The sequence below is a fragment of the Macrobrachium nipponense genome, chromosome 1, assembly GCF_015104395.2.
Source record: "Macrobrachium nipponense isolate FS-2020 chromosome 1, ASM1510439v2, whole genome shotgun sequence".
NCBI lineage: Eukaryota > Metazoa > Arthropoda > Malacostraca > Decapoda > Palaemonidae > Macrobrachium > Macrobrachium nipponense.
In genome coordinates, this window is record NC_087200.1 from 149624115 (window position 1) to 149651196 (window position 27082).

At 40.4% G+C, this 27082-nt stretch overlaps 1 protein-coding gene across 2 annotated transcripts in view; it reads right to left on the reverse strand.

Moving 5' to 3' along the window:
* LOC135219752 (mitochondrial proton/calcium exchanger protein-like) overlaps positions 1-27082 on the reverse strand; it is a 164095-nt gene that overhangs the window by 21826 nt on the left and 115187 nt on the right. Inside the window, exons 8-11 of one of the 2 annotated variants that reach the window (XM_064256796.1) lie at positions 26912-27082; positions 26043-26162; positions 25663-25809; positions 6024-6202 (exon numbers count right to left, since the gene is read on the reverse strand). In XM_064256796.1, the coding sequence (XP_064112866.1) occupies positions 6024-6202; positions 25663-25809; positions 26043-26162; positions 26912-27082 (617 nt within the window). The remainder of the gene's footprint in view (positions 1-6023; positions 6203-25662; positions 25810-26042; positions 26163-26911) is intronic. The other variant, XM_064256797.1, reaches the window with a different exon arrangement.

The following is a 27082-nucleotide window of genomic DNA, read 5'->3' on the forward strand; positions in this document are numbered from 1 at the left end:
CATCTTATCTAAACGTCATCTTGTACACAGAAATATACAGTAACTTGCTTCAGAAATTGGCCTACAATTTTTTCTGTTACTTTAGTCATTTCCTCATTTAAAGATGGGAATAATTATGGTACAGTATTACAAGATTCCTCGTGGAACAAATCTATAAGCCTCATGATTATACAGTAATACTGTAATTGTATGCTTTAGATAATGGTGCTCTTACTACACCTGCTACTGTTGATCTTGGTGCACCTGCTTAAACTATGACTATCACTACTCTGGAAGCAAATTTTTTGTCCTAAAGGTGTTATTTCACTTTTGCTAAACATGTAGCAGTTGCCGATGTTACTTTACTACACCTGCTACTGCTTTTGGTGCCTGTGTTGTCCTTGCAGTACACAGAAAATAAGTAGGAGGAGAAGGATGGTATCGGAGCTTCAGATGGAAGCAAACGAGCTGGTGTGAGAGGTCAACAGGTTATAGTACTCTGAAAATAGAAGCAAGGGACTGGCATGGTTGGTGCTCGATCTCTCAAGATAGTTGGATAGTACGGATATGAGTGTGCAGCTAATGCTGGCAATGGGTTGGCACTGTGGACCCCAGGCTGGAGACCGGCTGAGGTAAGAACCAGGTATGAGCTCCAGTCAGCTATGAGATGAGATTCTGATGGCAATAAAATTGAACACAAAATAAAAAAGGAAGTGTAGGTTTAAGCAGTGAAACTTGTCCAAACACAGAGAATACAGAGGAAAAAACAGCCTCTGTGAGAAAGTACGCACATGACTATAAGCAAACATGATACTATGTGTACACAGCGAAGTGTGCAACTAAAGAGAAACAGCAACAGCATCTGCATATTGCAATGGAAGTGTACAACTAAAGAGAAACAGCAACAGCACCTGCATATTGTAACATATTTTTTAGTCACTTGTCAATGTTAAACTAATTCAAAAATACCTAAAAAGGATGCCCCATAATATCATGCTGTTAAATACAGGCAGCCCGCGGTTAACGGCACAATTGCTTAGCGGTGAATCGGTTTTGCGGCTGTCATAAAAAATATTCATTAAAAAAATAAGGTATTTTGAGGTATTTTTACGACACAATTTTCAGTTAACAGCACCGCTGGAGCCGTTATGTCTAACAATCATACATTTGTAGAAATACCGTTCGACCATAAAAGTTATGTAAATGATATTGAAAAATTTTTACTGAGAGTTATTCCATAGGTATTAGGGTAAACTATATGCCACTGATGCTGTTCTATGCCGAAAATACAGTGGGCCCCCCGTATTCGCGTTCTCCGGATTCGCAGACCCACCGATTCACAAATTTTTTTCTGGACCATATCTAACCATTATTTGCGGTGAATTCGCCTATTTGCGGGATTTTCCGACAATAAATAATCACTAATTAGTGTATTTTGATGTTATTTTCATGCCTAAATACATTTTTATGATACAAAAATGATTTACTGATTTCAAAATATTAATATTGATCAATACTGTATTACTAAGTTTAATAAGATTAAATGATATCACACAATAACTAATAATTCTCTCTCTCTCCCTTACAGGGATGTATGCTTTTTGTGTGATAAATGATTTACTAATTTTCTAATATTAATATTAATGTAAAGAGCAATTACTTCAAGAAAGAAAATACGACATTGAATTAGTAAGATTTTAGTTTATAAATTTTAAAATGATGTAAGAATGAAGGAAATCCCAGTCTTCACACATCTTTCTTTCGAACTCCAGGTCTCTCTCTCTCTCTCTCTCTCTCTCTCTCTCTCTCTCTCGTCTTCTCTCTCTCTCTCCTCTCTCTCTCAATCTCTCTCTCTCTCTCTCTCTCTCTCTACTGAGATGAGAGATTTTTATGGTACACTATGTATAATATGTTTATTAATATTTTCATATGATAATAGTAATATTAATAATAATGATAATAATAATAACTGTGATTACAAAAATCATAAGTGAAAGTATTTGTTTACAAATACATATAGAAAAAAATTTTTCTCGCTCTACACATACGTCATCCATCGTTGAATCATTAATATCTATACCTCTCTCTCTCTCCTCTCTCTCTCTCTCTCTCTCCTCTCTCTCTCTCTCTCTCTATCTATCTCTCTCTCTCAGCTCTCTCCTCTCGCTCTCTCTCTCTCTCTCTCTCTCTCTCTCTTACAATAATATGTTTTTTGGATGATAAAAGATTTAATGATTTTCAAATATCAACGTTAATGTAAACAGCAATAATATCAATTCATTAAAGAAAATACTAAAGTGAATTAGCAAGATTTTTGTTTATAAATATAAAATTATGTAGAATGAAAGAAAATGCATTTTACCCCACGTCTTTGAACTCCAGGGAGCCAAGCAGAGTTGGCTGGGGTCCAACAACTGTTGCCCTCTCAATGATCACATATTCTCTCTCTTTTACTGAGATGAGAATTTCTATGGTACATGTGTATTTTTTATTAATATTTTCGCATAATAGTAATATAATTAATTTCAAAATTCATATGTTATAGTATTTTATTGAAGTACAATAATCTATCCATTTCAGTCTTTTAAATAAGGATAACCCTCCCCCCCCCTTCTCTCTCTCTCTCTCTCTCTCTCTCTCTCTCTCTCTCTCTCTCTCTCTCTCTCTCTCTCTCTCTCTCTCTCTTTTGCCACACGAGATAGTATGTCTTAGTGGTAACTCTCGCCCTCTGTTTGGGCTGGAAATGTATGTATAAGTGTATCTTTAAAGACATTACATTTTATGGTAAAATAATAATATACAGCACTAGTTTACAAATAATATTTAGTTTCGTGAGATTAAACAGTAACAATACCATTCTCTCTCTCTCTCTCTCTCTCTCTCTCTCTCTCTCTCTCTCTCTCTCTCTCTCTCTCTCACAGTAATAGGTTAGTAACTTTAGGTATATTTGAAGTAGGATGTTATTAAAGGTATACATTTGGTATCTGAACTTTCAAGATAGGCAGTTATAAGCATTTTTAATGGGGGTTCTAACTATTCGCGGGTTTTAACTATTCACAGGGGTGTCTGGTACACATCCCCCACGAATACGGGGGGAACACTGTACTGAGTTAAATAAGTGCAAATTTAGCTATGGATGTGTTGATTTATAAATGTTCATGCTTTTGTTTAAAAAGGACATGCATACTGTATGAAAATGTATTAAGTACGTATAGGGTAATTTTATTTCTGTGCATAAATATGCTACAAAGGCAGCTTTTGAAACTGCCCTCTACGTTATCAGAGGATGTTTTTCCATGTTCGTTCTGGTTCGCCGCTGCCTGCCGCTCTTCCGAAAATATGGAGCTAAAAAATGTGCAAATTTAGCGGTCAATGTGTCAATTGTATAAATGTGTTTATGCTTTTATGTTTAAAATGTGTATGAAAATGCATTACGTATAGGGTATTTTTATTTTTGTACATAAATATGATACAAATTACCGCAACTTTTGTAAGTGCCCTCCGTATATTAGAGTATATTTTTTCATGTTCATTCTAGTTCGCCGCTGTTCCGAAAAATGCATTACAAAGACTTCACGTGGTTATATTTTATTAATTTGGGAGCTAATTATAACTAATTTTGTTAAATTAACACTTTGGCTTTTTGTTATAAGTTTTCATGCTTTTATGTTTAAAATGTGAATGAAAAATGTATTACAAGGTATTTTTTATAAATTTTCATACATAAATAAATATGATACAGTGGCAGTATGCATGTCCATTTGAAGTCTTCATAATAGCCCTTCACATGATGAAGAGAATAGGTTGTTCAGTCGCGCCCAAAGAATATTATTTAAATTTATATAATTGAATCCCGTTTTTATAACAAATTATATTTATAATTGTTGCATAAATTGATTTTAAATGACAAAACTTGCGTATACATTTGATTTTGCAACACTGCAATTTGTTTTTCCATGGGATAGAAGTACAAAATATAACTGTGCAACTTGGTCGATTTTTTGCTTTGTTACGCGAGCAAAAAATTGAGGTTCGACCATACGAGCTCGAGATGCCGCTGCTACGTAGATGGCATAGTGTCAAAAATTAAGATAAGCACAGAAGAAAAAGTAAATATGCATCTTTTCCATATATCTTTTAAAATTTATACATCACTTCACTGTATCCAATAATATTGTATGTATTCTCACATTATTGTATATTATAAAATACTACGGTAAATCTAAGCCAGTATTCCGCGGAGCGGCCAATGTTTTGGTTTGGAAATCGGCTGATGGCGAATACGAGTCTGTTTCGCCATATTTAACACAATTCTGAGCAAATTTTCTGGCTTTAAGTTAGCATAAACAAATATCTAGATACTTGACTTATATGAGACAAGGTTATTTTTCCTTACACGACGTGTTTTTAGGTGGAAATATTATTTGAATATGTTTCGTTGTGATTGTGAACTAATTTTTTTTTGCTAACAGATTACGTTGGCGGCATGTTTATTAAAACAATACATGATTCTGTTCGCAATTTTCCTTTATATCATCGTAATACAATTTTTACATTTATTTATCTTTTATCAGCGTGAAACCAACAGTAAAATGTGTTCTTTCAAGCACAGTAGTTTTTATTAAAATGAATTTACCTCAATTTTATCTACACAGTTGTTTTGATGGCATACATTTATTGGAGCTTTATCCTTGTTGCCGATGCACGATAATGGTCATCAGCAAGCTTAAACAGATTTCTCAGCTTCAGCTATAACTAGGTTTAAATTTAACAGTATATTTCTCTACTGATCTTTGATCTATATAGATATTTGATCTATAGCAAATAAAGTTATTACATTAAGATAACTTAGTCCTAATCTACATAACGTCACTTATAACAACTGCGGTAATAGCGTACTATGGTATGATGATTGAAATACAAAACAAACGTATGTTGTTATCCAATTCGGCTGTACTTAGAAAAAAAAATTGTTTCTCATCCGGTTGTTCATGGCTGTACACATTTAGGCAACGAGTATAACGTTAAAACCACACTTTCGTCATTCTCTTTTGCTGTTTTTGAACTTATGTAACTAGAAGATGGGATAAAGTTAGGCTATTGTAATTTGGTCTCTCATAAAACCAGATTATCGTAAGACAAATTATCGTAACTTGAACACTACAGCTACCTGTACACTGGATAAATACTTATTATATCTTTACATACTCAAGACACCCAAACGATTAAAGCTAGGCTTTTTTCACTTTACAGTATTTATAATACTATAATGTACTGTACAGTACTACTGTAAAGTAAATTCTATAGTAGTACTATACTGCATAAATATAATTTTACTTATTGTGCCATTGCGGGATTACGGGGCTGTTTCACTGGTCTAGGGCGCTGTTAACTGGTCTAGTATTCCGAAAGAAGGTGTGCGGTGGCCGGGGACTTTAAAATTGCTTAGCGAGGCCTGCCTGTACACGCAAGATAGTTCTAGGTTCACCAAAACTCCATGGTTAACTAAGTCAAAGATAGTACTGCATGGTTAACCAAGTAAAATATACAGTAGTAATTAGTTCAAATTAAACATTTATGGATTTGTATAGATCATGGTCATCACTGGGTTGGATTTAATTACACTATTTACCTCCAAAAATCATATCTTTGTAGCTTCTTGTAAGCATACAAAATGTTAGAAAGTAAATTAACTAATGGTTTGTACCTAAATAACTTAATGCTAACTTATCAACATTTAAGAGCAATCAACTGCTGAGGACTGGCTTCTAATAAAAAAAAAATAATGCTCAATGCTGTAATTGTAGAAAATAAGCAACTTAAGTCACGGACTAACAAAGAACTATTTGCTGTCATGATTTTCTTCTGTAAGTTGCATGTCTGATGAATTCTCTCCATTTTCAGCAAATTCCCATTTGGGGCCAATGGTCATTAATGTTAGAATTACCAACCAAACAACAAGTTAAATGTTACACACACAGTCTTTGAACTTATCATGATGCTACAGGTTAGTATCAATATAGGGTGGACATAAAAAGACTTACTTCTCTAGAGCTTTAGCTTTTCCAGCATCCACAATCATTTGTCTGTGTGCCTTTTCCTTGGAAAGTCCCTCCAGAAGGGGTTCCATACGGTTAAGCATCTTGTTTACACGTATGAATAGCCTTTTTGCTGCCTTGCTCTCTCTCAACTCTTTCTTGTCTATGCCAGCGTCTATCAAGGCCTGCAAAGAATGTTAGTATGTTTTATTATGTAATTATCTGTTTTAAAAAAATTTAATTTCCTGACATCTGATTTTAACTTATTAGATGTATAATAAATGTGGAGACTAGAGTATAAAAAAAAAGCAATATTTGTTCCAAAACGGGTCTGAAGAATCTTTCCTATAACCTTTGAACAAAGTTCATAACAGGTGTTTACACTAAGCACAAAATGCCCATCATAAAGGAGATTGATATCACACTTCACTGTACTCATCAAAGATACTCTTAATCAACCATTTAGGTTTGAGCCAGCTGTATCTATAACTATATGGAGTTTAAAATATACTGAATGGAATTCATTTTATTACTTATATTATGTACTGTTGAGTAAACTCACATCAAATGAAATCTTATACGATATACTCTATGAGAATACACCAATGTCAATTATTACTGGAGTTTTAAATGCAGCTGTTATCAAATTATTCAAATTTCATTATATACACAAATTACTTCAATGCTGAGAAACAAACTTCTTTCCTCTAGTATCCTTCATAGAAAATATAAAATAACCCCCAAAAATTACATTTTTATAATAAATTAAGATTTTATAGCTTCTTCCGTCGGCGGCATGAATTTTGAAATTCGTGATAGCACTCTATTGTTTTGGCTAGGCGATAACCCCCTGCCCACTACCAGGGGAAAGTGAAGCCAAATCAGCACTGAAAATTGGTTGTTATGCCCTCTTATCCATGAGAGAGGAGGAGGGAGGGCTCTGATCATGTAACCACTTGGGAAGTATACATAAAATCTCATTTTATTATAAAAATGTCATTTTTATGGATGAAACTTACCAAGTTGTTACATAGCTTAATTCCATGGTTAGTAGATTGCAATTCATATAAAAATAATGAAAAGACATAGGTAATGCTTAGCATTTAGATAATGCTTGTTGGTTCCTTACCTGTTAAGAGAGCTATTACAGATGGTTACTGCCTCTGGATGATGCTCATCTTAACTTGTAAAAACGTGGTGGTACAGCCAAGAATTGTCCCATACTTAGTGGGATCCATGGAGTTAAGGCATAGTCTGTGGTTAGCCAGGTCTGCACAAAAATGTCCCATGCACAGGGCACAGTACCAAAAACACATGGAGACCCACTGCTCTTACTTCATGAGCTTTCATTTTAAGTGATTTAAAATCTGACTTTTTAACTGAGAATGAGCCTCCACAATCAAATTTCTCAAGAAGAATGCCAGGGCACTCTTACAATTTGGGAGCGATGGACTCCTCACGAAGCACCACAGGTGATCAGAGGAGCCTGAATCTTCTCCGTCCATTGCAGATAAAATTTCAGTGCTCTGACCGGACAAAGAGACCTTTCTTCATCTTCTGGACCTACAAAGTCTGTAAGAATTTCAATGATGAAAGGAGGCCACGGCTTCAACAGGATCTCGTTCTCCACCACATATCCCAGGGTTAATGGGCATACAGCATTACCTTGAGCAAAGAAACACTCTTATCCATCAAGTGGAGTTCACTCACACACTTTGCAGTGGATAAGGCTACCAAGAACAAAGTTTTCTTAGTTAAGTCTCTCAAGGAAGCAACAATCAACAGCTGATATTGTGGTTTGGATAGCCATTTGAGATCTACATCCAGGTTCCAGGACAAAATCTTATTGTCTTTAGGTTTCTTCTTATCAAAGGATCTGATAAGATCTGCCAGGTCTTTATTATTTGACAAATCTAAACCTCCATGTTTAAAGACTGAACCCAACATTGCTTTATATCCCCTGAAGCCGAAGTAGACAGGTTCCTGAACGTATTCAAGTGTAAAAGAAAATCAGCAATTTCCGCTATGGATGCCTTGGAAGACGAGATGTTATGCACCAGGATCGAAAGATTGCCCACTTCGCTGGTATACTTCACTTGAGAACTTCCTTCCGCAGCTTGCCTTGACAAGCCTTTGGCTCATAAAAGTTGTCAAGAAAGTCTGTATGCGGTCAGAGCCAGTGGACAAACCTTGATGGAACCATTTGAAGTGGAGCTGTCTGAGTAGACTGGTCTTCTGTGGTAACAATCTTGGAAAGTCCACCAGCTCTAGTAGATCCGGAAATCATTCCTGTGCTGGCCAGAACGGGGCAATGAGTATAATAGAAATGTTCCGGTGAGACCTGAACTTGTTTATGACCTTTCTCTCCATCTTGAATGATGGAAAGGCATAAAGGTCTGACCAATGTGTGAGCATCGCATCTGTCAACCACACTTGTGTGTCTGGGGCTGGCGAGCAGTAAAGCAGGAAACAGCAGTTCTTTGATGTTGCGAATAGGTCTAGAATCGGTCTGCCCCATAGTCTCCACAAATCGAGGCATGCCAAGGAGTTCAACATCCTCTCTGTGGCAAGAACCTGCTCCTTGCGGCTTATTCCGTCTGCTAGGACAATGAATTTCCCGTTTGAACCTTGTTAGGATTCTGGTGTGGTTCCAATCTGCCAATAACATAAGGGCTCTTGGCACTTCACTGAGAGAAAAGTGCATTCCTCCCGGTTTCTTGATGTAAGAGAGAGCTGTTGTACTGTCCGAGTGGATGGTTACTACTTTGTTGCAGAACTCCAACAGGCCCCAGTGGATAGCAGTCAATTCTTTCAAATTGATGTGTCACTCTCTGTCGAATTACATGTGTCGGAGACTTGTCCCCCAGGAGAGCTCCCCAACCTTAATTGGACGCATCTGAATAACATACTAGGTTGGGGCTCAGAGGGAGAAGTGACTTCCCTTCTAACAGCCCGTCTTCTAATCTCCACCAAGATAGGTTCTCCTATATTTCATACGCCACCTTGAACACAAACCAGTCTGGAAATTTTTCCTGTTCCAGTTTATCTTTAAGAAGAACTGGAGATTCCTCACATGTAGTGCCTTCCCAATGGAAAGAACTGTTCTACCGAGGATAGGGTGGTCAGTAGGCTCTTGAAAGGCTACAAAAAGATACAATTTCTAAAGGCATGACCCCACTCTTTGTGGGGATGGAAAAGCCGAAAAAGCCACCAAGTCTAACCTTATCCCCAAATAGCCTAATTCCTGACAATGGACTAACTGTTAAAAAAGTTAAGTATATCTTAGTTTAACCAGACCACTGAGCTGATCAACAGCTCTCCCAGGGCTGACCCGAAGGATTGGATATTTTTACGTGAATAGGAACCAATTGGTTACCTAGCAATGGGACCTACAGCTTAGTGTGGGATCCGAACCACATTGTATCAAGAAATGAATTTCTATCACCAAAAATAAATTCCTCTGGTTCCGCATTGGCCGAGCCAAGAATCGAACTTCAGACCACCGGGTTGGTAGCCGAGCGCGAAATGCACTCGGCCAACGTGGAACACGGACTAACTGTGACTTCCTCAAGTTTATTAGAAGTCCCAGCTCCTGTGCCAGTGACAGAGCTTTCTGCAGGTCCTCCGTGCACTTCTCTGTCTGGGACCGATGAAGCCAATCGTCCAGGTAAAGAAAGACTTATCCTAACTAGGTGCAGGGTTAAGACATGGGTAAACACTTGTGAAGCTGTCGACAGCCCGAAGCACAGAGCTCTGAATTGGCATACTCTGTTTCTGAAAACGAATCAAAGAAACTTTTTTGAGTCTTGGTGAATTTGGATATGGAAGCAAGCATCTTCCATATTGATGGACACCATCCAATCCCCTTGACATATGGCTGACAAAACAGTGATTAGTTTCCATCTTGAACGTTCTCTTTCAGACAAAATGATTCGGTGATTACATTTAACACGGGCCTCCAGCCCCGAGGCCATGGGGACTACAAATAGTCGGTTGTAAAACCCAGGATTTACTGGATCTACTACTAACTCTATGGCCTTTTTCTGCAAGAAGGATGAAACTTCTCTTGACAGGGCAATGAGTCTTTCTGAATTTTCCAAGTAGGTAGTCAAAGCTATTGGAGAGCTGGATAAGGGTGGAACATTCTCGAAAGGAATATCATAGCCTTGTCTCAAAACTTTTCCCAGTTCATCCAAAACTGGCAGAGCCTTGCTCCTCCAGATGCACGGAGGACTGCCCCCCCACACTTCTAAGCAGGGATTTTGGTGGAGGATTTCCTAATGATTCGAGGAGTGAAACGTACTTTTCCCCTCGATCTAGGGAATGACCTAGAGCTTCCCCTGCCAGGAAAGGGCCTAGCGCACATGGAAGAAGGGCATGAGCTAGGAGTGGTATCACAAAAGCGCTTGATTGAATGATGGAGAAGGTCCTGTGTTGACTTCTGCTGAAGGTAAGAAGCAACCCTGAATCACTGTATCCTCTGGAAGAAGTTGTTTACTATCCAGAGGAGAGTAAAGAAGGGCGGACCTCTGTGTCCGAGACACTTCTTTGGTGGTGAAAGAACACAAGTTCTCTTTTTCTGAATGCCCAACGTTAAGAGAGGTGCCAATTCCAGGGAACCAACCCTGATACCTTTATCCAGGCAAGAAATTACTCCTGAAAGGCCCTTAAAAGTCCTCATCCAGTGCCGAGCCTTCCTTGATTTTGCGGCCAAAACTGCCAATAGTCCAATCAAGGAAGCTCACTACTTCGAACACACGTTAGATATTCTTGATAAAATGGATCTTGTCTAATTCCAACGCCGAAATCATTATTTTGGCCGAGTTGAAGGCTGATCATCTTGCGGAAAGAGGCAGACACACCCAAAGAGAGAGCCTCCCCGGCCTCAGAACAAAGATGTCTCCTAGTCAAAAGACATGACGGTGGGAAGTTACAGTTAGCCTTTCCCTGTTCCCTTTTCTCTGAAAGCAAAAGGTTAACTTCCTTCAATGCCTTACGAGAAGAAAAAGAAAGAACTAGATTAGGCAATTTCAATAAATCTACTTGATTATCTCTCCTATATGAAGACTCTGGAAAAGTTGGAGCTACTGGTGAGGAGCCTGAGAAATTCGCTAGCAAATACTAGCAAAGAAGTGACTAGTAGGCTGTATGTCTCCTTATCTCTTTCCTCTTCTTCCGCTGAAGAAACAGGAGACAAGGCTGTTTGTGGCTGAATATGAGGAGCAGTATGCTTCATGAAGCCTCAAATGCTGTCCAGCTTACTTTGTATAGCTGCAATAGATGGATCCACGACAGCCATACCCTATGACACTATAGGGAAATCAGCTCTAACATCTGTAGTAGTTGACTGCTGAACAACCAAAATCTGATCCAGTGGTGCCGATGGGTACTTGTGGGAGCTCTTGAACCAGTGAGCGCTCTTGAAAAAGAGGTAAACCATGTGCCAGGGGGCGCTCTTGAATTACTGAAGAGACAGAAGAACGCACAGGCACCAACAGACACCCAGGTGCCATATGCTTCTTAGAGCTAGGCTCTAATACAGAGGAACCATCTGGAGGAGGGAACACAGGAGGATAAAGATCTGGCACCAAGACACTCAGAACTTTCCCTGCATGCAGACTCCTCAGTTGGACGCCCAAGGAAGACTTCCTCGATAAAGAACAAATCTTAGAGGAGGGTATCCTTTCACTACACTGACCCTCTAAGCCATTGTCGTGTGAAAAGCATTCTGACCTGTCACAGAAGCTGCAAGAAGGATGCTGGGTCTCTTGTAATGCACTGGCCTTCTTAGCAGGGGCAAGAGAAAATGACACATTATGAGTCCTCCTTTTCAGTGGACAAAACTCATCAACAAAGTGCCACTGGCGCCTGGGGGATGACTCCTCAGAGCTCGACCCACTCGATGAAAGACGAGACACCTCCTTAGAGACACCTTTCCAATGGCAATCTGTCGCAACCTGGAATTTAACAACAGGACCTTCCTTCGGCTACCAATATGCCTCCTCCTAGGTGCTGGGGAGTTTGACAGGGACATTTGCCTTGGAGAGTCAGCGGGACAAACAGCCACATCCTCTACAACACTAGTATTGGCACTAACTTCACCACCTTCCTTCTCCACTAATGTTTTGTTTTGACAGATGCTCCTAACTTCTCCATTGCCTGCAACACAATGGAAAAGTTTTGGTCTACCTGCACTTCGAGGCTGGCATCGGGATCGGGTGTAAGGGAGCCAGGGTTAGGATTAGGTTAGATAAATGATGGGGAGAGTTGATCAGAATGTAAATTAGAGACATTTCCAGCAGGAATATTGTGACAAGCTATATGCTACTTACTGTTAGCCATAAAAGCTGCTTTTCTCTGTTAATCCCTCTAACTTTAGTGACTGGTTAAAGTTTTCTAAGATACATTATTCCACTGATCACATTCCTCACAAGTCAGATTAGGAGAGCTAATTCGACCCTTAGAATCGGTGCAAAATGAAAAATTTTCTAAGACAATTTTTATTTCTCATAGCTACAAACCTGAGGTCTTGACAACAGGATCATTTCTAACACCTAGCTGGATCCGGTTAAAAAAGCAGATGAAAGCAAGGAATCTTGTGATATCTAGCAACACATGCGTAGATCGGGTGAAGAGTGGTCAAGGCCACGCATCTACGCCAGTCTTTCCCAACTCAGGATGACTTAAAAAATAGAGGGGCGGCTAGAGGAGGGCAGTATAACGTTAAGACCTCAGGTTTGTAGCTATGAAAAATACAAATTGTCTTAGAAAATTTGTCATTTGTTCATATGCGAACAAACCTTCGGTCTTAACAATAGGATAGACTCATACTTGGAGGAAGGTATAAGACATAGTAGACCGGCTGGGGGCATACCCATCAGTCCGGCTCTCAAAAGAAATAGTTCTTGGAGAGGGACTGAAGCCCGTTGAGAAGCTAGATAAACTAATATCTAACCACTCAGAACCTGAGTGACGTACAATGATATATGGGATAACCATTGTATAGGGAACCAAAGAGAAACTTTGACTGTCTATTCCTTAAACCGCCCAAAGGAAGAAGGAAAGGTACAAGAGAAAGAAGGAGACCAGCCAACTCACTCATTCTCTCATCCACACAATCATCTTAGGTAAGATACAAAGGTGCCCTGTTAAGGGCAACTATGAGTTACACAACCTGTTGAGCAGCCAACACAGGACCCAGGGAAAACGTGTCCGTAGGTCTGTGGGCAACATCCTTAAGGGGGCCGGCCGGAACCCCTATATATGGTGGTATAGGGCGAAAAATGCAGTCATGAAAAAATTCATGGAGCTCCATATGGCAATTGAGAATACGTATACGAAATATTTCGTCAAAATTCCTCTTACTTTCGTAGTTACAGGGTAATTAGTAAACATAGCTCAATAAGCCTAAAACATTCATCCGTACGAGAAAATGAAATATTTCTTCTGTTATCGTAAATTTGGATGATTGTTGTCAAAGAAATTGTGAGAAATGGCATCTGTAGAGATTCCGTGGGTCGCAGAGGGGATTTCAACCATGATCAGTAGGAGCTAAGACTTCAAGTAGACTACACGTTCGAGTTTCACCTCTGACATCCACTTGCTTTTACATATGCTTATCTATGTTTCAGCAAGAATTTCATCATGCCAATGAGGAAAAGACAAGGAAAACATCTCGCTAACATAAAGATGAAGAAAATTTGCTCTAATATGATTACAGAATATCATAATATATGCGATATTAGCGTAGTTAGTGAAGAGAGAGAGAGGGAGGGTTGCGTAGTAAGTAAATGCGCCCGTCTTGCCTGAAGCACACGTCACACACTGTCCCCCAGGCTACGATCTTTGAGCAAAGGGATCTTAATTTATGATAAATAACATAGTTTTGGTTTATTAATACCGAAAAAGGAATATGAAATTCATAATAATCATGATTTATTAACATTGTCTTTGTAAAAAGAGAGTACAACTTCAAATTTCACCTCCCTCTTGACATTCTCTTGCATTTACGTTGGTTAATTTTGTTTCGGCAAGAATTTCATCATGCCAAAACGGAAAATACTAGGAAAACATCTAGGTAACGTACAGAAGAAGAAAATTTGCTGTAATAAGCCGAGTTAGTGAAGGAGTGAGAGAGAGTTGCATAGGAAGGAGTGCCCCGTCTTGCCTGACGCAGTGCCCCAAGCTACGATATATATGAGCAAAGGGATCATCATTTATGATTAAATTATGATAAATAAAATAGTTTTGGTTTATTAATACACAAAAAAGAAATATACATTCATAATAATCATTATTTATTAACATTGTCGTTATAAAAATACTAAGAAAAACTTTGAACGCCCGTACCTCAAAACTATACTTATTGACCTTGAAAATCTACCTTCTCACTTAGTTTTAAAGCTATAACATTGGAATTTGGTATATAACTCAGAAAGAAGTTATTGAACAAATGAAGCCCTTTTTTCCAATTTTTGTTTCTTCTTTTTTTTATAAATTTTGTTTTCCTAATTTATAGGGTTTATTTTTTTACCATAATGAAAAATTCATATCTAGCAAAAAAATGACTTTTAGAAAAAAAACTCCTCATTTGATTGGAGGTCTACATCAGGTCTATACGTATATGGTAGTAATCCCAGGTCTTAATATTAAATGTCAAGGGAGGAGATAGAATTTGAAAAATGGTTATTTTCGGGATAAATTGCCCTGGCGTCACAAAACCGAAGGTCAGAGGCGAAAATCATATGCGGTTTGGAGATGTCCCAAGTCACCTTATTAAGGTATGAATATCAAAGTCCTGTCCTTAAAGAATGGCATTAGCCGGCCGGCCCCCCTTAAGATAGAAGGAGGTGAACGTGGACTGGCGTAACCAAGTATACCAGTGCTCAGCACTCTATGTACAGCCAAGTTCTTTTTGAAAGCCAGAGAGGGACCAATACCTCTAAAGTCATGTGCTCTAGCCTGCAGATGTGATGGTGGAATCATCAAGAGTAAAGTATGCCTGTCTGATGGCTTCCCGTATCCAGAAAGAGATAGTATTACCAAACAAAAAACTTCTTTCAGTTTTCTTCTGAAGATTGAAAAAGAAACCCACAAATTCACTTTGTAACTTGTTTACTTCTAAGTATTTACATTTAGTTTTACTCCACACTCGAGTACTTTCAGGCCTTCTGTGGCCCATTCTCAAGAGATGTTTGGGATGTTAGCCTGGGTCAAGGCCCCGCAGTCTTCTCTCAGAAGACTGCTGGGCCTTGACCCAGGCTAACATCCCAAACATCTCTTGAGAATGGGCCACAGAAGGGCCTGAAAGTACTAGAGTGTGGAGTAAAACTAAATGTAAATACTTAGAAGTAAACAAGTTACAAAGTGAATTTGTGGGTTTCTTTTTCAATCAAGAGATAGTATTCTTAGACACCTCTTTCTTTGTATGGCTTGTACTAACAAAAAGTCTGTGGCAGCCTGGTCTAAGGTGCCGACTCCTTTTAAGATAGCAACCCAGGGCCCGGACAGGGCACAACAAAAGCTCTTGAGCATCACCACCCACAAAGTCAGTCAGTGATGGAATGGAAAACGAAGTGGAATTGTCATCATGCACCGAGGGATTTTGGGTCTTGGGACGAATTCCGGAACAAATTTGAAGGACACCGACTTCCAACCCCTGGTGTGCTTCACCTCATAACTCAGACCGTGGAGCTCTCCTACCCTCTTGGAAGATGCCAAAGCCAAAAGGAAAACGGTCTTGAGCGTCAGGTTCCTGTCAGATGAGCGATGCAAGGGCTCGTATGGACTCTTAATTAAGCTCTTAAGCACCAAGGAAACATCCCACATTGGAGGCGTGAGCTCTCTAGGAGAACTCAACTGCTCAAACCCCTTAACTAGCAGGGAAAGTTCCCAGGAAGAGGAGATGTTGATACCCTTAAGGCGTAACACCAAACTCAGTGCCGCACTGTAGCCTCTAATAGCAGAAACAGACAAACGTTTCTCATCTCTGAGGAAGGTTAAAAAGTCTGCTATTCACTGAATAGAGGTCGCGAGTGGAGAAAGTCCCCGTTTACGACACCAATCACAGTAGATCGCCCATTTGCCTTGGTAAACTGCGGAGGTTGACTTCCTCGGACTGCTGGACATGTGCCCAGCTGTTCTCTGAGAAAAGCCTCTCTCTCGGAGGAGATACTTGATAGCCTCCAACCGTGAAGAGACAGGGATTCTACTGACTGGTGGAACCTTTCCACATGGGGCTGACACAGAAGGTGCCCCCAAGGGGGAATCTCCCTTGGAACCTCTGACAACAACGACAGCAGATCTGGAAACCATTCTGCCTGAGGCCACAGAGGGGCTACCAAAGTCATCCTGAGACCCTGTGATCATTAGCCTGTTCAAAACCTGACAGATCAAACAAAACGGAGGGAAGGCATACACCTCCAGGTAGTCCCAGGGATGTTGGAATGTGTCTTCTACCAATGCTAAGGGATCTGGAACCACTGAACAAAACACCTCCAGCTTCCTGTTGTAGCGTGTCGTGAAAAGGTCCAGCATGGGTCTCCCCCCAAATCTGAAAAAGCTTGTCTGCCACCACTTGATGAAGGGACCACTCTGTGCCTAGGATCTGATCCCGGAGACAGTTTGTCTGCGACCACGTTCCGTTTCCCTGAGGTATACCTGGCTGAGAGCTCTACCGAATTGCTGATTGCCCACTGGTGAAGCTCGACGGTCAAGGCGTGAAGTTGACGGGAAACCAGGCCTCCCTGTTTGTTCACATAGGCTACCACCGTGGTGTTGTCCAATATGAGAATGACAGAATGACCCTCTACCTTCCCCCAAAACTCCTTCAGACCCAGGAAAGCCGCCTACAACTCCAAGACATTGATATGTTGCTGCTTGTCCTCCAAACTCCAAACGCCTGAAGCAATGAGGCCACCTAAATGAGCGCCCCAACCTACGAGGGAGGCGTCTGACAACAGGAGGAGGTCCAGTGGGAGAGAACGCAGAGGGACACCCTTCAACAGATTCTGGTCGTCCAACCACCAACGAAGGCCTTCTCTCACTTCCAAAGACAGAGGAACCATAAACAGGGGAGAGTCTCCCGTCGGAGACCAGAATTCTCCCAGTCTCTATTGCAGAGACCGAAGATGAAGATGCCCATGAGGGACCAGCTTCTCCAGGGAAGATGACACTCCCAGAAGAACCTGCCACTGATGAGCTGACTGATGTGACTTTGACAGGAAGTTGTGCGCTACAGCCCACAACTTCTCCAATCTCTGATCTGCCGGGAAAACTTTTGCCACTGTTGTATCGATGACCATGCCCAGGTAGAGAATCCTTTGAGTGGGTACGAGGTTCGACTTTCCCTGGTTGACTAATATGCCCAGGTCCAGACAGAACCGAAGAAGACGTTCCCTGTCCTGCAGCAGCTTCCCTCTGGAAACTGCCAAGACTAACCAATCGTCGAGGTACCTCAGCAAACGGATCCCTTGAGCATGGGCCCAACTTGACACAATAGAGAAGACCCTTATGAACACTTGAGGGGCTATCGTCAGCCCGAAGCACAAGACTTTGAACTCAAAGATCTTGTCCACAAGAGAGAAGCGAAGGAACTTCCTGGATGTGGGACGAACAGGGATTTAGAAGTATGTGTCCCTTAAGTCTATCGACAGCATGAAGTCGCCTTCCCTCACAGCTGCCAACACCGAGCTAGGGTCTCCATCTTGAACCATGTCTTCCTGATGAAGCGATTCAAGGTGGATAAGTCGATCACAGGCCTCCATCCTCCCGACACCTTGGGCACCAAGATGTGACTGTAAAACCCCAGGGACGGACATACTACTTCCTCTATCGCATCCATGTCCAGCATTTTCTGCACTTCCTCCCGAAGAGCCAAGAACTTCAGAAAATCTGGAAGATACGTCTTCCTGAGCTGCGGCTTGTCCAACAGAGGAGGAGAGAAGTCGAATGGAAGCAGGTATCCCACCCGATGGACATCTACTACCCACTTCTCCGCCCCATAACTCTGCCACTTGGCCCAATGACCTGCCAGGCAACCCCCAACCCGTGGCACAGGAGAGGGAGAGGCACCTAACCTATCGACAGCCCCCTTGACCTCTGCCCCTTGGGCCCCTTCTTGGTTTAAAGGAATGAGGGAGAAAGGGGCGTTGATCTTGAGACTTAGGCTGTGTCGAACGGGAAGGCCCTGCCGAACTCGAGGTCCTCGATGGCCTACCAGGCGACGATCTCCTCGACTGATGCTGGACTGGGGGAGGAGGAGGAGGCGGACATCTCCGAGGGCGAGAGACTGATTTAGACACGGCCTGGTGCACCGTCGGTCCTTGGTGTCAGCCCGGCGCCGGTTTATCACATTTTCGAGTTCTGTCCGAGGAAACAAAAATTGGGACTCCAACAGATCTCCGTTCCTCAATCCCAGCAAAGACTCGGTGTCGAGCGATCTCTCCATCCTAGACAAAGCCGCGTCCCTCCTAATCAGAAGATTAGCCCATAAATTGGCACCGAGGTGAGCCAAATATGAAAACGCCTTGCCCCCGGACTGCAATAGACTGGCAAGCGAGGCGGCACTCACCAACCTTTCAAGGGACCTGTCAGAAGGTATCTTGGCAATAACCACAGACCAGAGGTCCAGCCAAGAAACCTTCTGCAACATGGAGGCCGCCATAAATTCCAAAGCTGAGGCATCTTGCGGAGACAAGGACGGAGCCACCGACCTCACCTGTTCCAAAGTCAAACCCGGCTTCAGATGAATGACGTCTGGGTTAAGGTGGTGTGACAACAAAAATGCAGAGCTCGTAACATAGTACTTCCTATGTCTCGTGAGAGGTGGGGTTAGTAGTTTGGTAAGAGCCCCTAGAGCGAAGTGAACCATCCCAGTCAGAGACAGAGGCGTCAACCTTCTGCAAGACCGACTGAACGTGCCCCGACAAAGGAAGCTGAAGAGATGATTTGGGGTCCTGAGTAGCTCCCACCAAGGCTTCCAAGCAAGGAGTGTAAGACAACTGAGCCTGAGTCCTACTTTCCAAATTGTTTAACCCACGAATGAAATCAACAACTTCCGAAAAGGAAGACAGAAACTTCTGCATGTCTCCCTCCTCATGCTCTGGCACTGGAGACCAACGAGGAGAAGGGTGTGTAGGCTCTTCTAATGCGCCTTTTTCACCAAAATTAACAGAAGGGTTAGCAGCCAAACAGTCTGAAACCCCTACTAACCTGTCTGGGCTGTGTCCAAGCATTGGCCTCCAAGACGGACCCACTGTAACACTAGGCACATCACTTACCTCAACAGATGACTCCACATGTCCATGAAATGGTCACAGGCAAGGCAGCAGTACGTACGTGAGATATGGGGGAAACTCGAACACTCGAGATAGACAGAGAATCCCTTAGAGTTGAACTCTTGGAAGCACCAATGAGAGAGGCAGGCAAACACTCCAGCTGCACCAAATCCGTGCTCTCACTACTTTCGACCTCTTGACAGGCGCCTTCAGATCTTTACGCCGACGAATAGGCCTTGGAGAAGAAGGAGCACTAACATCACGTGCACGGGCAGGGGAGGATGGTACAGCACTCTCGGGAACACATCCACATTGTTCCTCCCTCGAAGGCGAAGGAAGGGCAAAGTCCTTAGCCTTCCAACGCTTGATATGCCGACTAGGCGTAGAGGGGGAAGAGGGAGAGGAAGACAGCGCTAGTTTCTCAGAAGGCGGGGATGAAACAACGCGTTTTCTACCAGTCCTCCCAACTGATAAGGCAGCCAACTTCACATCCAATACAGAGTCCAACCTCTGAAGCACTGCCTGGCATATGACCTCAGACTGAAGTGCCAGAGAAGGCTCCGAAGACATGGAAGGGAGATGTTGCGAACTGGGCGAGCGGCAGCGATGACATCACGGCTAAGCAAGGCGGATCAGAGGAGATGACTGGGAGAGACGTCATTGATGAGAGTGACGTCACAAGCGGCGGTGACATCACGGCTTCCCCTTGGTGCAAGGGGGAAAGAGACGCCACTGGCGGAGGAATACACAAAGATGGACCCCAAGACATCATCAATGGGGCTGACACCGCAGCGTCACTCCAACTCAAAGCGGCGGCAGACTCTGGCGGAGCAATACAAGATGGTCGACTGCTGCTACCCATGAAGACGAGGCCAGGAGGAGGGGGGATGGCCTGGCCAGACCGGGAAGGGGGGTGCGAGCCTCCACAAAATGCGCTAGCAACCCCTCCAAGGACGGGGTACCCCCTAGCCCAAGCGTCTTCCAAATCGCCGCCATTTTGGACGCCTCCGACTCTGGAAGAGAAGAGTATGATGAAAAAACCTCACCCTTCTTAGGAACCAAAAAAGCTCCCGAGGAAGAGGGGGCTACATTACAAATATTACCCTGGCGACCTCCCGATACTTCCACATACAAATCAATGGAAGAAAAGGAAGGAGATGCAGGGACAACGCTACTAGGGGGGTCGACTACTGCAGAAGACGAAACATCGGGAATAGGAGCAAAGCCTTCCCCAAGTAGGAAGAGTCGAGACTCTCCGATGTTCCCTCTTGCCATAAAACTTCTTCCATTGCTCCTTAGGCCATGCCCAGCATTCCATGCAAGGATTCGTAATTGTACAAAAATTTGAACGACACCTACTACATGTGATGTGAGGGTTGGTCTCTGCTGAAGCCAAAAAACGAGAACGCGGAAAACCAGGAACTCCGGGGCACATACACCGACACTGAGAAGGAGCAGAAGAAGCCATAATACCAGGTAAAAACACACACACACTAAAAGAAACGAAACGGGCAATGAACCGGAAAAAGGCCAAGAGGGGTAATCACAACTGGCGTAGATGCGTGGCCTTGACCACTCTTAACCCGATCTACGCATGTGTTGCTAGATATCACAAGATTCCTTGCTTTCATCTGCTTTTTAACCGGATCCAGCTAGGCGCGAGAAATTATCCTATTGTTAAGACCGAAGGTTTGTTCGCGTATCAACAACTGAATGTGGATCATAACACAAAAGTAAGTCTTGTATCACAGTCTTTCCTGCAATACCTAGTACCTCAAGAAATAGTATCCAGCATGGCGAATTACTAACGAACTCAAAACTAAGACAAGGTCTAATTCAAAAGCAAAAGTGACTATTCCGACAATTAATTTGTATATATGGCTAGATATTGTCAAAATGCCTACCAAAATATTGGAGTACTTCACCAAAACCTCTAAGTCATCAACCAGAAGTAAACATATTCCAAAAAATTTCGCTGTAACTGAACACTGCTGACAGTACCAGCCGGAAGAAACAACTGATTTTCAGTGCTGAGTTGGATCCACTCTCCTCAAGTAGCGGGCAGGGGGATATCGCCTGGCCAAAACAAGACCGCTACCACATATTTTCAAAATTCTAGCTGCCAACGGATAAAAACTATAGCTATGTAACAGTTGGTAAGTTGCATACGCAACATTTTATCATTCCTGTGACTTAGTGTAATAATGTAATCTACAGAAAAAAAATTCATTATGCTGGGAAACTGATTGAATAAATTTCAAATAACTAATAAAATTCATCAGCCCACAAAGTTCAAAGAATAGAATCCACTTGGTGCTGATTACTACTTCACTGAGGAACTGAACCATACTCAAGTGTGCTTTAAGAAGGAAGTAAGACTTACTGGACTAAAATTAACTCCATACTTTTTAGTTTGTAATAATTTTACAATATGTATCTCATTGTACTTATCAAACAATCTTTCATTATATCTCCATTATAGTTACAGAGTGATTCTACGACAATAAAGTTTTGCTCGTGCATTCTGTGTGATTGATAACAAGACTACTGTACTGGTAATTATCAGAGCCATGCAACTATCTTCTTTCTAAACATTCTTATTTGTCATCTCCTCAGTTTTCCAATAGCATTTGTCCATTTTGTTTGGAGTTTCATTTCTCTTTTTTTTTTTTTTTTTTTTTTTTTGTGGGATGGAGGATTAGAAATATCCCCCTACCCCCTTTTAATCACTTCCTTCACTTAAAAGCACCTCTAAAGGATTTCAATCTATGACATTTCCTATTAAGTTTCTGACTATAATTCATGCTGTAAAGATTTTTCCCACATACACAGATTACATGACCCATAAGCTGTTTACTGTACTTCCATCTAGCCCAAATTAACAGCAATGTCATGCTGGATTTGCCAAGCAAGTCTAAAATAATGAGCTCCCTGTAAAGCAACTTGCCAGCATAAACAACAACAAGCTCTATGCACAAAAATATTAAATACAACAGTGATCCCACCTTAACTTTGGCTGTCTTTGGAAACAAATGTTTTCTTGTTGACCATTATTAAAATCCTTAGGATGAGTTATACTGCCCTTAAGATGAATTATTATACTGCCTGTGTTTAACCCTTATGCTACGTGAGGCCATGATCAGGCAGAACCATCAGACTCTTGATGTCAAATTTGTGGATTTTTCTAATTTTTGCTTTACCCTCATTCAAAGCATTAGCTTTTGTTGTGGGTTTGAAAGACGTGGTATAGTATCTGCTGCCTGCTGCGTCAATAGGAAACATGGACAATATTTGGAGTCAGATACCAAATTCATAAAAACATGCTTTGTAATTCAGGAACATTTTTCTTTTTACACAGGATGATAAAAACAGGACATAGCATTGCATCAATGTTTTCACTAGCATGTGGTGCAAGTGTGTGACAGTTCCCATTACTGAATGTATTCTGAAGGAAATATTTAACACAAATATTCATTTCTTGTGATTCAGTACTTTTCATACTGAACAGCCAGAGCAAAAAATCAGCTGAGTACTGCGTAAGTGTTAACCTAGTACATGAGACCATCAAAATACTTGACTGTTGTTTCCCATAATTCGGGAATGTTTCAATATATTACAGAGGAAAAATATTGCTAAGGCGTTGTTGTTCGACTAGTCCTAGGCTAAGTGAGGTGCAGTGGAAAATGCAAGCCTAATGACTGGGATGTCCAAATATTTCAGACCTAGAAAAAAAATACTAATGAAAATGTTTCAAATACGTAACAACATTAGGAATATACAATAAATCACCCAAAACTGATCTGCTTGGGTACAAAGGCTTGCCAATTATCTGAAATTGCTGGTTAAATGGGAGACATCCTTCTGAAATTCTGTACCTATCAGTCATTTGTGATTCATCATCAACTAATAAAAAGAATGGCTACTTTTCAATTTATTATCCCACCACTCCTAACATCTTAGACCAAACATTATCCAGTGCTCATCAAAGCCTGTGAGGGTAGTGTGAAGAGTACTTAAATCCATACACTGATACACCAGACAGACAAAAACAAATGATGCATAAGACAACTGACACAAATACTGAAAATGTCCTCATTGCATATTTGCCCTCCATCCTCTGTCTCCCCGTATTGAGAGAGAGAGAGAGAGAGAGAGAGAGAGAGAGAGAGAGATAGAGAGAGAGAGAAGAGAGAGAAAGAGAGAGAGAGAAGGAGAGAGAGAGAGGGGGGTGGGGGCTATTGCATAGCAAATGTGTACACAGACCTAGCATGTATATGTGGATGCATGCTGGTCCATAACTAGACTTGCACATCAACAAAACAAATAATTTATGTAACTATCTAATCAATCATACTAAACATAAATTTCTTACTTTTAAACTAAAATTTTGGTTTTGCTTCCAGATTGAAGCTCTCATTCACTACCACCATCAAAAGCAGAGGATATGGAGGGGAGTGAGAGGGGGAGGTGAAATGGAGTCTGTACTATTTAACATACTAGTCATGTCTATTATTATGGATGATGAAAGTGACAACAGTTTTGTCCTAATTTTATCAAGGACTAATGATAATTATAATGATGGTTTCTCTGAGAACGAATTAGGCAATGATGTCAGCTTCAGTGACAGTGGCAATTGATTAACTGATTTATGAATAGTCTGGCTATCACACCAAGAACTGGGGCACTTCTGGCCATTCAGCACCTAAAGATGATGAAGAGTGTGTTGGACAGCAAGATAGAGATCTAGATAATAAGGTTGAAGTACATACAAGGATCTGGAGAAAACACCCCAGTTGCACATGAAATGACAGGGAGACTGGACAGCAAGAATGAAGAAAGGAATTAGGAATGGAAAGCAAAAGGACAGAAAGTGAAGGGCAAAGCAAATACCTTTTAATGGCTACTGTGCACCACATGAGGAACACTGGTGGCACTAACCCATTTATGGGAAATACAATAACAGTAATGCTACCTAATAAGGTCGGGTCACCTAATGTAGTCCAATTAATCCTTGAAAAAATGGTGCATTAATGACTACTAGGATTTTTATTATCTAAAGGTTTACTCAGAATATTGTAGGTACAAGCAGTTACCACAAGACTAGCCTATTTTCTTTTCCCTTTAAATCCATGAATACTCATGAATTGAGTCATTTGAATTAAATTTTCTCATCCTACATCAAACTAATAATTTGACTTTTTGTCTATTACTAATATTGTCAACCCATACTGATCCATCTGAATTTAAGATAGAGAATAGTTACATTCTTTGAAAGCTTAAAGTATTACCTAGCTGTTGATAAAGCATTTGTTATACATGTTTCTAATTTCATGTTTCTGAATATACAATAAAAAATATAACTGTACTCATTATCATGTACCAAATTTATATATGTTTTTCATTGCCAATCTGAATTACTTGCCTGGAGTCTAAGGGTTAAATGTCAGATTATTTGATATCACTGACAAAACTTTGAACTTTGATTAATTCCAGTTACCTCCCTCACATTTTTGTTTGTGGGCCATTTTGGTAAGGTCAAGAAAAAATGAAAAAATTTGTGATTACACATAACCTACTAGAGGAAATAGATCTCTTAAAACCTAGTCAATGCATATAAGACAAAAAAACTACCTCACCTTAGAGAACCTAGGCAACGAAATCCTCAACATCACGTAGCATTGCAACATAACTGGTTATTCATCAATGCATGCTGTTATCTCACAGCATGAATAAATAAATTTGCTAATTAAATGCTATACCAAGCAAGACTACCAAAAAGATCATTTGAAGTAAGGAATACAATGCATGAATTAGGGATTACCATTTTATCCTTAATGTTGGCCAAGTTAGTCTTGAGAGAAATAGGAAATTATGTCAACACAAGCAGAGGAGAAATAATAAGTAATAGTACTTGAAGGTAGCCTTTTTATCATACATATTCAACATCTGAACAAAGCTCCATTCTTTGAAGTTTTTTTTTTTTATCACCTTATGTTCATAACTCAAGATCTGATTTCATACAATCCTAATTTTTTATTTTTTCACCAAAATGCTAAGCCAATTCATAAAGAATAAAATACTATAAGCCTTTTTCTAAAAGTGCTCCTTATAATACTATGCAATTAAATTACCATGTACCTTGTAGTTTTATACCTCTACATACAAAAACTAGTATATTCTGGACATTCTCATCCTAATTTTTAAAGTTGCAATCTGCTTTTTTAACAAGACCTTTTGAATCAAATAACATGTGGAAAACACCTTGATTAAATTTCTCTTACCCACAACTAAAATATGGTATCTATTTTCTTCAGTTACCTTTCTTTTACCCTTTTAGGAGAAAAACTTGAAATAACAAAAAAACTTACTGCTTTAAAGTCCTCAATGTCCTCTTTGTAATCTGCTAATTCTGTTTTAAGCTCAGAAAGTTCATTCTCCTCGATCATTAACTTCTTTTTCTCAACCCCTAATGTTTCCAAGGCTCCTTCAACATCCTTCAGATCCTCTTTTGTCAGCTGAAATGTTCCAATACATATGCTTTTTTCAGATTTAGGCAATTATACAGAAACCAAACAAAATGGCCCAATGTCTAGTTTTTTAGCAACTAACGCATAAAAAACCTCATTATAAAAGCATACAAATATGAAATTTTGTGGTAAAAATCATAATATATATCTATATATGCCTTTCCCTGGTTCACTTTTAATCAACTGGGGAAAAAAAAGTGGATTAGATGAAAACAACGTACCTCTGTTGGTGATTTAAGACCAATTGTTTCTTGAGTCTTTTTTGGAAGCTCTTCAGACAAAACTTCAGCCTTATCCTTTACAACAGGTGCCTCATCAACCAATTCTTCTTTGTCAATTTTCTGTAAGAAGTAATGCATTATGAAGTACTGACAACAGTAATAAAAATTCTGAAGGAAAATTATACAGCCAATGATGAAAAACTACAATCGAAACAGTATAACAAAATACTAAGAAATATTATATGAAATACTGGAAATTTAAAAATTTTACAGAATAACATAAATCTTTACAAATTGAATTCAACAGAAAACAGAAATACAGAAAACAGAAATATTCCTAATAATAAAAACAAGTGAATTCCTAAAGTATTAGCAACCTTAGCATAGGAAAAAAACATGGGATTCTTATTGCAAGAACATTAATGGGTTCAATTTTACTAATTGGCAAGCAATCTCCTCTTACAGCAAAGTAGTATTGTAAAGAACTGAAAAACTTATGATTATCACCAAATTCAGTACAACCAATGGCCTCAATTCCAGTCCTCAGTACTCTTCTGACTGTGACAACCTTATAACTTATGTCACCAAAAAATATCTAATTTACATTAATTACATTTTCTTGATTCATAAATCATTTACAGCCTCATTCACTTCAAAAATACACTATTTTCCTTGGGTGTAAAGCACAACACTTCTGCCTTGTAGAGTTCTCAGGTCCATTTAAATCACAATTATGTGATATCTGTTGAATTTTAAGTCCCATATAGAGCTAGTATACTACTTTAAGGATTTCTTGAAAATATGAAAACCTTATGATGCAGTTGTACCAGTCGCTTCATCTAAAATCTACCACAAGAGCTGTAGTTTACCTTTATTTCTCCTGTTGCAGATACAGTGGCCTTTGTCACCTGAACACCTTCAGTGAGAATCTTATTGGCTGAAGGAGTTGGCACCTGGGATAGGTCTACTCCAGACCCAATGATATCAGCCTGAATTTCTTCAGTGGCTTTTTGCATTGCCTCTTCTTGACGAAGAGATTC